Raw genomic sequence first — 13,666 nt, forward strand, 5'->3', positions numbered from 1 at the left:
ATCTCTAAGTGTGTCTGTATGTCGATGTAATTTTCTGCATCATTTCGGTTTTATTCCGTCCAGTGTCTTTCAATTCCTTTATCTTTACGGCTGCTTCCATCCTCGTCATCCGTCTCATTTCAGAGATTAAGCTGGACGTTGGTGTAAAGACTCGGTGGCAGCGTAAACGTGGAGTCTGGACTAAACAGACGCACACAGGGACGCGCGTATAGTGGGTAATTGCGCCCTTTTAGCAATGCATTATCGCAGGTAGTATTTGTGGAAGGAACTACAGTGTGTTGGCTTCTCTAAACACACACACACACACACACACAGTAAGCTGTCGGCTCCTGTGTTTGTTTGGGGAATAGGCAGAGGTTGAGAGCTAAGACATGTTTGTACTGCTTTCACTGACTCCGCATGAGACAGAAAGACACGACGGGAGACGGAGAGATTAATCTGGATGAACGAGTAGATGGTTGTTCGTAAAATACTAAATATGAAGTCTGCCATATCAGTGTCTCCTCCCCCCCCAGTTCTCATCCAGTACGTTTGAGAAAATGAGTCAGGGGTGAATCAGAACACCATCTCGTTAACTACGTCGCATTTCGCTACATCTTCATTTGCCAAAAGGAAAACAGAACGTTTGCTGTAAGATTAATTTCTTACCTTCCGAGTGAGTCATCTGTTTTGCTTCATGCGCACACAGCATGAAAATTAAATTGCAGGTACTTTAAAGCTAATTAAAGGCAATCGATCTTTATTTTTGTGGTATTTTCTTTCAAAGATGTGCCGTAATAAAGCAGAATAATTGCATTTGCGTGATTGTATTTCATGCTTTTCAGTGGAAACTTGTATCTGATTGCAATTTTCGTGCCTAATATTTGAGTAATCTTGTGTTACATATTATAATAGCAATAAAACAATATTAAGTTATGTTTTTAAATAATTAATATCTGTCGCATTAGTTGTATTCTGCTGATATGTGACACCACGCTGCTATTAAAAAAAATAATAATAATAATACACCCTAAAATAAAACTGTGGAAGCAACACCAGCAACGATAGCAGGTGTCCGTCCATGTAACATTATCCACACTGGAATGAAATGGAAGTTAGCCGCAAATGGAAACTTGAACTGCTCAAAGAATGAAGCTGCATTAGACAGAGGGCTGATTGTCTTCATTAACAGCCCCATTGATGCCAGCAGCTCTGGGAGGCTGTATGAGCACGGCAGCGCTTCACAATTCAGCCTGAAAAAGGCGGAAAAACTAAATATCGACACATCAACTCCTAAGCATTGATGAAAAAGTGAAATCGAACAGTGAAGTCAGACCGCTGCTGTCTTAAGTGTGTTTTAGTCGTTATGTTTTTAGTAGTTTTAGTGACTAAAAACTAAAAACGTTTTGGTCTAGCGTTTGTCATTTGTCTCATTTTTGTGTTTTTTATCATGTATGTATTTGCAGGAAACAGATGCTGATATCTATGGATACAGCTACCATAGTTAGAGGTGTTAGGATTATTAAGATAAGATGCACCAAACGAGATGAGATAAGATGCAATATGACACAATGAGATGAGAAGAGATGAGATTAGTTGATATGAGATAAAATACGATAAGATGTGATACAATGTGATACTATATGTTGAGATGAGAAGAGATTGAGATGAGATCTGATACGATCCGATATGATAAGAAGAGATGATATAAGATAAGATGCAATATAATGAGATAAGATACGATATGCTAACATGATAAGAGATTAGATTAGATAAAATGAGATACAATGCGATCTGTGAGAAGAGATGAGATATGATATGATACGATGCGATGTGACGAGACAAGACAAGATGTGATCCAATGCGACATGATACAATGAGATAAGAAGAGATGAGATTAGTTGAGATTGGATAAGATGATAAGCAATGTGATGAGATGAGAAGAGATTAGTTGAGATGAGATACGATACAATACGATATGATACGATGAGAAAAGATAAGATAGAATATGTTGACATGAGATGAGATACGATCAATAAGATGAGATGAGATGAGGTGAGACTAGATGAGATACGATGAGATAAGTCTTTATTAATCCCACAGTCGGGACATTTGCATCATTACAGCAGCAAATCAAACACTACAACAATTTCAGAACAACTGTAGGAAAAAAAAGAGTACACATGAATACTGATATTGATTGATAATGATATTGTACAAATTTTTTCGATGTTTAGAAATTCACATCACATTGCACAGATTTGTTCCAGATGTGCAAAAACACTGATGTTGCACAGAATCTTCAGTGAGTACAGGAAATTGATTTTACACAGATCCAGAAAAGAAAAGAAAAGAAAAGAAAAGACCTATAGAGTCATTTAAATGCACCAAATATTCATAAGGGACAGGTTTGATTGAAATAATGTTGCACTGATGTTAATGGAAAAAAGTCTTTTCAGTAAATCCAGTTATCACACTCTAACCTGGTCAACGAGCAAATATTGATTTGGCCCTTATCGTTAAAAAACAACACTGATTCACATTTTTTAGTCATTAGAGCACGAGAGGCCTGGTTGATTCTAATGAGGACGTTCTGTTTCTGTATTTATCTGCTCATATCTCCATTTTCTGTGACTCCAGATTGCTTTTTTGTTGTCTTTTTTTTTACACCTACATTTACAGTTATTCTGAAAAACAACTCTTCTCTTTGCAGCTGAAACGGAGACTTTGAGATGCAGATAAATGAGAACATTACCGGAAAAAAAAAGGCTTTATGTTCCCCATCCACGCTCTCCTTCCTCCTTATCAGGGACACAACCTGTGAGATCAGTCAGGCCCGGATCTGAATCTCTGTTAACCAGCTGGGTAATGTTCTTGTGTGAAAGCTCATTTAGCCCGGTACGCTCATGATGTGTGAAACTCCTTCAGCTCCACTCCGTCTCCGAGGACTCTCTTCGCTCCCATGGTCTCGGTTAACATTATCATCAAGTTAATTGGCAGAATAATGACTCCAAACAAAGTGCTCTGCAGAGAGGATGATCAATAAGAGTTATCGATCTGGATGAGGAAGTGCTCAGCTCAAGCATGTCCCTGGGATGTAGAATCTCCTTTTCTTGTTTTCATTAGCGTGGTGTGTAATTCGACTCGCCGTGTGTTCAGAGCTGCTCAGTCTGCTGTTTGAAGCTCAAACTGTGGACGTTACAGTGACAACAACAGCCGGTACATCGAGCTTAAAGAGGAACTTGAAAAACTCGAGATTGAGAACTTGTGATTTAACTGATTGCTGTGAATTCTGTTTTAATCCAACATTGAAAAATAAGCCTGATTTAATTTTTCTGACTAGCACCGTGGTTAGCATCGTCGCCTCGCAGCTAGAAGGTCGCCGGTTTGCATCCTGGTTAGGATGACTGGGATCTTTCTGTGTGGAGTTTGCATGTTCTCCCCGTGCAGCGTGGGTTCTCTCCAGGTTCTGTCTCCCACACAGTCCAAACACATGTTGAGGTTAATTGGTGATTCTAAATTGTCTGTAGGTGTGAATATGAGTGTGCTTGGTTGTCTGTCTCTAAGTGTAGCCCTGTGATAGACTGGTGACCTGTCCAGGTGTCCCCTACCTTCACCCTGAGTCAGCTGGGATAGACTCCAGCACCCCGTGACCCGAGTGAGGATAAAGAGGTGTATAGATAATGGATGGATGAGACAAGTTTTTAGGGGTTAAATCAACGACCAAAGAAGGACTTCGGTTTCTTCGGTTTCCGACACCTTTTTACATGATTGTTGTTGTAAAACTAGTTGACTGGGAACATTTAAAAACTGTCATCCAGACTAACACTCACTGTTGCCACCTATATGAAAACTCTTCTATAATCAAGGACCCACTGTTTTTAAAATCTCTACATATTTAGATGGTAAATCGTTGAGTGTCTTTACATGGACATGAACATACGAGGTGGTTTAGCTTATATTTTTTTGGGATGTGAGCACCATAACCGTCATTCCGGTTTTGTGAAACACAAATATGGTTCACTCTAGAAGAAATTGTTTCACGTACCATCCTTATCTGGGCCTCTGAGTGCTGATGACTACCTGCACAGGTGCAGCCAGGTTGACGTAACAGAAGGAAAAAACAGCTGAAGCACAGAAACACAATTTTGTCTTTTAGAAAAACACTGGAGAAGCTTTACTTAGTGTGTCGCACAGACAAAAGATTCTCTTCCCCAAGGATGTTTTATCTCTGGTCTGAACATCTGAGCTGCATCTGAAAGTCCTGCCTTCATCCACATGTTGATTATTTCACGCTCAACTCTTACTACAGTGGATCAGGTGGGGAAGCCAAATCCGCAGCATAATGTTGCTATGAACTAAGAGTTATTTTCAGTTGCAGAATGATGCTGCAGTCGGAGGTTTCCTGTGGGTTATGTGACACGTGTACATGTGTCCACGACGGATTTGATCTTCAAGCTCTTCCTGGGTGATGCGGTGGCACCAGATGTGGCTGAACATGAGGTTCGCTGCAGGTCTGGAAGCAGGCGGGAGGATCAGATGAGCGACTCGCCGCTGCAGCGAAGACACTGATGTCATTAATATCAAAGTAGGGGAGGGGGACTCACAACGGAGATGGAGGGGAAGGAGCTAAACGAAGAGTTCAGGTGTTTGTGCGTCACGTTTTTGGGAGACGTCATCACGCTTCCTTCGTGACAACAGCCTGTCTGTCCATCCATCAGCTTCATTATTGTGTAGCTCCGCCTGGTGGGAGAACGAGGTCGGCTTTTTTTTTATATACATGCATCCACATCAGTGTAAAACCCAAAGACACAGTCAAGCTGATGGTAAAAATATGTTCCACAAATGCACCAAAACACGCCAACTGTGCACAGAAGGATCCAGATGTGACAGGAGAGGTGATATTTTAGCAGCTTCTGATGGAGATTTTTGCTCTTTTTCTCTGTCAAAGATGGAGTTCAAAGGTCAAGATGGTGCTAGGATATAATAACGTTGCTCTACAGGACACCTGGAGGCCGACAGTGGCTCCCAGTTTGGACTGGTGTCGTTTGTCTGGAGGAAGCAGATGCAAATTCACAGTAAACATTTTTTTTTCTTTTCTCCACTGATGCAGGTTGTTTTTTTTTTTTCTGAGTGTCATGGCCCAAAATGTCATCTGTTGACTCCATCAAAGAGACAGGACTGACTGCGTGACCGGTTAGTAATGTCTCCATCATCATCATCATCATCATCACCATCACCATCTGACGCACTCGGCCTCTTCACCCACCCTTTTCCTTCGCACACGCACGGTGGAAACCCCTCCCTCCTGCCTGCTGCTAAACTATATAAATCACCTCTGTCGGAGTTTTGGGAACAAGGTGCAGCGACCTGCAGAGGAGGAGCGAAGAGAAGAAGCCCTGAGCTCTGAGAAACCACCTGTGGCTGCAGCTTGTACCTGGAACCTCCAAAGTCTTCTCAAAGTAAGTCTCCAAACTCTTGTTCATTTACGCATTAACGAGCTGTTTTTGGTGCAAATCTTTCGCTTGCTGCTATTTTCTATCGCACAAATGAGTTTGGCGTGTTTTTCTTTTTTCCTCGCTTTTGCGCGTAAAGACAAATGCACGTCTTTTTATCGTTTTACTTTCGATTCCATAAAGCTTTAATCTGCACTTGCATGAAACAGTATTACAGTCCGGTGTTATGCAGCGGGCTGATGGCTTTTTTTTAAACCACAAATGTGATTTTAACCCAGTTTTCAATCTACTAACTCCACTTACTTTTACGCACGTCTCATCCTGGCGTCTCCGGTGCAGACTCATGTTTGTGCGCTTTTTTTTTTCTTTTCTTCTGCTTGATATTTGCATTCCTGCAGTAGTGTAGTGGTTTCCAGAGACGGAAGCAATACATTGAGACTCAGTTTTGTATTTTTGTATCATTGCGTAAAAGATGCGTAAAGATCACTGAGAACTAATGATGATCGTTTTTTTTTTGTTTTATTTTAAGAGAGCACACAGAGGATTTGACTTTGCATCCAAATTAATGCTCACTGTAACATAATCTTTGTAATAAAGTTGTGTTTTTGCATTAGAATATTAAAATAGGAGGAGGAAACACTTTAACAGGTTTGTATTTTCTGATCCCAAGCAGATGGCTGTTAAAAACAAAAGGTTAAAAAAAAGAAAATAAGATGAATCTTAGTAGATGATGATAATTTTCAGAGCTGGGACCAGGATAAATACTGGTGCACCACCACTGCTCTGTGCAGGTGAGTCTTGCTGCAGACTTAAAAACAACATTTTACATTTTAAATAGATTATTCTTCTGCAAGGTGGCTCGGTGGTTCGAGGACACCCGGGATCTTTCTGTGTGGAGTTTGCATGTTCTCCCCGTGCAGCGTGGGTTCTCTCCAGGTTCTCCGGCTTCCTCCCACAAGGTCCAAAAACATGTTGAGGTTAATTGGTGATTCTAAATTGTCTGTAGGTGTGAATGTGAGTGTGCTTGATTGTCTGTCTCTAAGTGTAGCCCTGTGATAGACTGGTGACCTGTCCAGGTGAACCTGCCTTCACCCTGAGTCAACTGGGATAGACTCCAGCCCCCCATGACCCTAGTGAGGATTAAGCGGTGTATAGATAATGGATGGATGGATTTAGTTGTACCTTCTTCAGACACCCAGATATGAGTAGTTGAAAAGTCAATGACTAGCTGAGTATCTATGAATGATTTGAGTTCTTTTTAAGCACTAATGATAAAAACTCTGTCAGCAGCTTGTCGAATGTGAAGAGTCGCTACTGTCATGGTTTCCTGTGATCATAAACTCAAATTTTTTTATTTTTTTATTTTATTTTATTTTTACAGTTCTTGACCCCCAAAAAAATGGGTTTCAGGAGAAAAATCATTTTCAGGATTTTCTAACAAAAATATGTTTAAGAAAAATAATTGTCATTGATACTACTGCTACTACTAGTACCAGTAATACTTCTATGATAAATCAACACCGTCCTTTCTGAGGATTTCCATGTGCTGGAACAATTGAATTAATCATTTTGATTTTGATAACTTGACAACAAATGAACTCAATATCAAACATAATGCAATTCCTAAAACCAGATTTATTTATTTTTTACGCAGCGTCCCTCCACAAAACAAAGCCATGCAAAGACGGACAGTTAATCAAATTACGTAGACATAAATGATATGAAGTGAACCAAGGACTGTGTTGCTCTCTTTGATTATCTGGTTGCTAATCCAGCTGTGCATGGAGATATTGTCATGTTTAGCATTTTTTTTTATTGTTGTGGCATGTTTATGGAAAATAAAACTACTTGTTGATGAAGGTCTGGCTGGTAAACACACGCTTTTTTAACCCAGCATTTGTTAGGATTTGTCTTTTGATTCCAGGTGTTAATGCTGTTTTTTTTATGCATAACTAACGATAATAGTCCTAATAATAATAGAAATAATATCCACAATCTGAAGCAATGATGCAGTTTTTCCAACAGCATACCAGTTATCATGAACACGAGTTGCACTTGCAGGTTATGACTATAAACTATGACTGTTTCATAGCATAAATCAAAAATGATTATTGGCCTTAAATCCTTAATAATGAAAAATTAGACTTTGGCAATTAACTGGAGAACAAAAATCTGGTTTCTTGATGATTGTATTGGAGTTAAAGCAGATTTGGATCCTCAGCATCCGTAACCTCCTGCGCCTTGCTGTGTTTTTTCAGATGGCCTTCATCCTAAAACCGTGGACAGTCCTGGTGGCCGTCGTGCTGTGTGTGCTGGTGTGTCTGGGAACGCTGGCGGACGCCTACCCACCCAAACCCGAGAACCCCGGTGAAGACGCCCCACCAGAGGAGCTGGCCAAGTACTACACCGCCCTGAGACACTACATCAACCTGATCACCAGGCAGAGGTATGTACATGCAGCACATGGTCAACAGGCACTGTGCTTGTTTAAGCTGTATGATTGTGGCTTTTAAAGCCTAACGACCTCATAAGAAAAGAGTAAAGTCTTTCAAAATAAGGACACCGTCTTTAAAAGAAAGTGGCCCTCAGGTTAGGGACTGTACAAAAATTATTTGTGCGGGCCGGAAAGAAAAATCTTATATGCAACTTTCCCCCAAAAATAAAATAAATCAACAAATTAAGTGTGAATAATTATTTTAAATCTCTGCTTGACTTGTCAAAAGTATAAATTAAAATACAATTTTAACAAAGCATCCCTGCAATATCCCAACTAAGTAATAATTTCACAACAGCCACATTACAAGTCACGGTACAAATCACTAAATTCATGGCCAGCAAACCAAAATGATTCACATTCCTGCCATCTGTTTGATTTTTGAAGAGGAAATCTTGCAAAGGAAGGCTGGAATAACTAAATCATTTTTTATGACCACCCCTTTTCCATCCTAATAATTTTCACACGGTCCCTAAGCACAACTTTATTGCTATGGAAGGTCCTCGTGAAACTAGAAGAACGTTTTGCTGTTGCATTAAGCAGAACTTAAAAAGTCCCCAAAAGTCTGCGTTTTCTGAGGCTGTTATCCTCGAACTTTCTGTTTGCAACTTGAGTCCACATGTAATCTTGTTTTGTTCCCAGCCGCTGGGTTCACGCTTACCGTAAACCCCGAGCTCTGTCAATGTGTGATGTTCTCCCCCTCATCCCTCCCCCAACCCCCTCACCCGACGGCAGCTCCGTAGATTAGATTACCGGCCGCTCTTCAAAACCTCCAGGCCTCCAAATCAACAGAACCAGAGCAATAAATCTGGCGCAGATGGACCCAAGAAAGAATTCCAAATTCAGTTAGCGGGGGCCTGAGCCGAGGCCTGCTGCTGCCGTCAGGTATAGGAGTCGGCGGTATGGAATTCTTTATTTTTTTTTAATGGGAGGGCTCATGAGCCATCCGGCCCTGTTCATGAAAGTCAAATAGGTCATTGATATTTGAATACGGAGCTTAAAGATGGCTCCTGATGCTGCTGGAATGTGTTTTGAGGAGAAAGTTTTTGAATTCCAGTGAAGACTTCCAGATGAAGACATACTGGAAAGGAGTCAATGGTTGCATAATGGTTTGGCCGGGATGTAATGATTGTCAGCTTTAGGCACTCCGAATAAAAGTGATGGATCTGGTCGGTCCAGTGCCCTTGATGCAGAACTGCACCGTGTAGAGGCTCTAAGCTGCTATACACTATTACTGAAGTTAGAGAGCCGAATACTTAACTGGAGAGCGAAAAAGACAAGAAGACGGTTGGATAAAAAGCAGAAAAGAGAGAAAGATTATGAGACGGCCATATCAGAATTACAGACAAACAGAGAAAAATGGAGGGAAAATGGAATAAAACAAGTAGCCGGACCAACCGGGGAGCCGTAGAGACTGCGTGGTTGCAGACGGATCATTAAAAGAGGCGAAAACATTTTACAACCTGATCCGTCGCCAGCTGTGTGACAGCTGAGACAGAAGATGTTCGCCGTTTGATTGCTTCCCCCCGCCGGGCCGCAGACACACAAACACACAGACGAGCTAACGGAGCATGAGATTGGGTGCTGAGGTCACGGGGTGGGGGGAGGCGGAACAGGTGGTTGATGGGAAAATGGTACGTCGAGGGGGGGGGGATCCGTCGGTAGTTTGCCGAGCGAGTTTTCCCGTTAAACGGCTCCGTGGTTTTACATTTGCAGGCTCTCTTGGAACCCTGCCTTCACCATCAAGAGGACGACAAAACCCATCCAGACTTGAAAATGACACACATTAAAGCGCACTTGGATCTGAATCTGACTGTGAAATGAAAGCTTTCGGAGCAGAGGAACGATTGAGGCAGTAGATGGTTAGTAGAGGTTAGAGGACGGAGGCGTCCGACAGACAGACAACCGTGAGACGCCGAAACCCAAAACCTGGTGTCTTTTTGTGAAACGAAGCAATGAGTCATGAGAATAACAATCCTGAGAGTGAAGCAAAGTCTCGTCTGTTTTAACAACGATCCAACTGATTCGACGCAAACAGAACATGTCAGTTTATCAGTCATAAGGAGTTGAACTCGGTCAGTATTTTCTGCGACTCTGTACGATTCTAAAAAACAGGTCCGATACTGATCATCAAGGAGACTACAAAACTCGTTGAATGCTTTTCATGTGAACCAGCAGCTTTAGAAAGTGTTAGCATTAGCAGTAATTAAATAACAAACAGAAGGGCACCAGCTCAAATGGTGAAACTGATGTTGTAAACTGTAATGTTGAATTATACCATGACAGCTATTATATAGAGTCGTCAACAAAGGCAGTCTTGAGTTTCCAATGACTCCTACAACTCTGACTTTCCTCTGACGGAATCACGGAAACATTATGCAGCTTAATCACAAAAACACAATTATTCTTTTTCATAGATTTGTTTTACATGAGTGTTCTAGAAAAATGACAAAATCTGCCGGGTCAAATATATATATATATATATATATATATACAGCATCTTGAATTATGACTTTTGCTGACGTAGAAAGCTGTTAATCAGATTTTCTTCGGGGCATGTCCTCCTAACTTTTCGTGACTACAGTCAACTACAGCTGCTGATTCCTCTGAGACAATTTGATAGTAGTGATATTAAAATTTCTGGCCGATACCGATATTAAGTTTTCCGATATCGCCGATAACCGATATTAGCGATGTCGATATTCAGTTTTTGTTTGCATCGAAAAATTAGTAGAAGTAAGCACTGTGAGAAAACTGTTCAAAAGAAGCCCAAACTAGACCACATAGTCTTCTTTATTATGTAACAAACATATTTTAACATAATTAACGTCCAGGACCGTTTACGTAAAAACATCTGTGAAATAGCAGCAAATCAAATGTAGAGATGAAGGCGCTAATTGGTTTTTTCACATCGGCCAAATTAGTTCACCAATACCAATATATCGGGAAAACAACGCTAATATCGGCCGATACCAATGTGGTCGCCGATATATCAATACAGCATCCCTACTTATTAGACTCATAGATACTACAGCGGGAAAATCTGAACAGAGTTAAGCAACAATCTAAAAAACTTAATCATTGACCTGAACAAGTCAAGAAGGTCACTTGGAGCCAGTTTGATTTAATGAAAATCCTCCTGCTTGGACCTTTAACCCCGACAAGTCACCTCTGTGGATCAAAGTTACATACTTAGAAGGTTTTGTCTATAAAATTAAAAAAAAGCCAATCCTCTCAGGCCTTAAAATGGCCTAGCCTCTCTCTGCTGCAGCTCGAGCACACCAGCTCACCAACAGAAGCTGTACTACTATGCTGCATGGAGGCAGGTTTCACTATTGGGATAGTTCAGGGATGCTCGAAGTGTTCTGAGGAAGAATGATGGCACAGAAAGAAAGAAATGTATTGTGTTTTCAGTGTTTGCTTCCTTCTTTAACTCGAGGGTATGAATACGTTTGAGGACGACTGTATGCAACCCTGGAATCTGTGTTTTTGAGATCCGCAGTTAGAGCGTGGAAATGCTGAGTCATGCTGCCGACCTGCTTATATCTTATTTCTAATCAACGACAAAATGCGCACGTTAACGTTTTCCTTCTCTTCATCCCAGGTATGGAAAGCGCTCAGCTCAGGAGGACGTGGTTGCAGAGCTGCTGTTCGGTGGCGACAGCAACAGAGACCTGAGGTCAAGGTAACGACTGACGTGACCTGTAATTAACACGCCTGTGAATTCGTGAGCAGCTTCACATTCCCGCCTCCGTCTGTGTCTCCGAACAGATACGACGACTCCTACATGTGGTGATGCCGCCGCCCTCCTCCATCCTCATCGGGCATTCCCTCTGGCTGCATCCCAGAATGCACCTGGAGGGGCCGACATGTGCCTCTCACCTCCGAGTCCCGAACCCCCCAAACACGTGATCATCACCGAGCGGAAACACGAGCTCCCCGCCGCCGCCGCCCCGTCGCCGTCTCACATCTCTGTCATGACAACACGAACTGTACATAATTTGTTATTGAAATAAAAACAAGCATATATGAGGTCAGAGCTACTAATCAGACGTCAGAACCGTGTCTGTGTGTGTGTGCGTGAGCTTTAATATCCTTCTACTGGCCGTCAGCCGTGTAGAGGAGGAAGCTGGTGTTTCGCTGTTGCTACTGTCAAAAGTAACATCAGAATACATGAATAAAACGTTTTCTGTGAGATAAAAACATGTTTTTTGGTGGCTCGTTTCATGATAGTTATGCGTGTTTAATATTATTATTATTCATAGTCATTAATGGAGCAGTTTTGACACCATAGAGTACATTATTAAATATATATATATGTACAGTCATCCTCAAATGTATTCATACCCTCCCATTAAAGAAGGAAAAAAACACTGGAATAAGTTGAAATTGACTAAAGTAATAATAAATAAAAATTTAATGAAAATCATGACATTGCTTTTTAATTGTGGTTCAACAGAAATATTTTCAAAAGACAAACAAAAAAACAAACAAACAAAACCAATATTTTGTTAAACAGCAAAGTGCTCTAATTTCTCTGGGACATTTTTATTTTTTATTTTTTAAATTATTCTTTTCAACCACAATTCAAAAGCAATGTCTTATTTCGCTAAATTATAATTTTGCAAATTTTTATTTATTATTAGTTTTTTCAGTTTCTGGTTATGTGAGTGACTGTTGTGAATTTTGCCTTTTCTTTAATGGAAGGAGATGAATACATTTGACTGTATCCTTACAAAACAAAACAAAACATCCGGCCGTAATAAATGTAAAAAAAACCAAAAGTTACATTAAAAATGGTGGCAAGACGATAACATTCAAAATCTGTGAAAACAGAATGACAACAAATATCAGTAAAATACAAACAGTCACACATTGTAAAAGAACAAATGACTGCTGAGAATGAAAATATAAATATCTGATGTGGAGATAATTAACATTTTTGGCCTTTTATTTATTTTATTGTTTACAAATAGAATGTAGTTCAATAGTTTTTTCTGTGATTTTACAAATTACTATCTGCAATTCAATAAAACAGAAAATCTGTAAAGACACAGTAAATAATTTTTTAAAATTACAGTTAATTTTTTTTTAAGTTTTTAAAATATATATATATATACATAATTAAAAAGAAATGGAGAACTGCCAATGCACACTTTATTCTACATTTGACTTCTTGTGAAAGAAACAAAACAAAAACAAAATCTACTCTGTGCTTTTCAGCCTGAAGACGTACTTTTAACGTGAACTTATAAAGTTTCACTTTTGAGACAAAGCCTTTCTTCAACAGCAGGGAACTGCAGATTCTAACAAGACAAGCGGAAATGATGCCCATAGTATATATATATCCTAATATATTTATTATAGGGCCATTTCTGAGGCCTGTTCTCAGCGGCGTACATTTTCAGCTCTGGTGGTATTTCTGACAGAAGGACCACATACGTGGGGCTTTCATTTTGGACAACAATGGAACTCTGTGGCACAGATGAATAAGCTACATCAGTCTTTTCATGAGCTCCGTTGACAATAGGAAAGCACTGAACAAATTCACCGAGTTGCATGTGCACCAACATCTGTAGGGGCATTTTGCAGCACACAAAAGAAAAGCAACAAGCTTCTCTTTCACAGCGAGCAGAGAAAAAGCTGTGTGGGCTTCGGGTGAGGACGGACAATGAAACGACACAATGGAAGGAAAGGACGATATATATTTTCTGTAATAGGGGAATACAATGACATA

At 40.4% G+C, this 13,666-nt stretch overlaps 1 protein-coding gene across 1 annotated transcript; it reads left to right on the forward strand.

Annotated features, from left to right (window-relative positions):
* Nucleotides 1–5,285: 5,285 nt before the first annotated feature.
* pyya (peptide YYa) lies at nt 5,286–12,135 on the forward strand. The gene is made up of 4 exons (XM_008291194.1): nt 5,286–5,441; nt 7,694–7,881; nt 11,534–11,614; nt 11,701–12,135. Exons 2-4 carry the CDS (start codon nt 7,694–7,696, stop codon nt 11,723–11,725), a joined length of 294 nt encoding a protein of 97 aa, XP_008289416.1. The 5' UTR covers nt 5,286–5,441; the 3' UTR covers nt 11,726–12,135.
* Nucleotides 12,136–13,666: the final 1,531 nt, after the last annotated feature.

Source organism: Stegastes partitus, unplaced genomic scaffold, assembly GCF_000690725.1.
Source record: "Stegastes partitus isolate 25-593 unplaced genomic scaffold, Stegastes_partitus-1.0.2 Scaffold725, whole genome shotgun sequence".
NCBI classification, from domain to species: Eukaryota; Metazoa; Chordata; class Actinopteri; family Pomacentridae; genus Stegastes; species Stegastes partitus.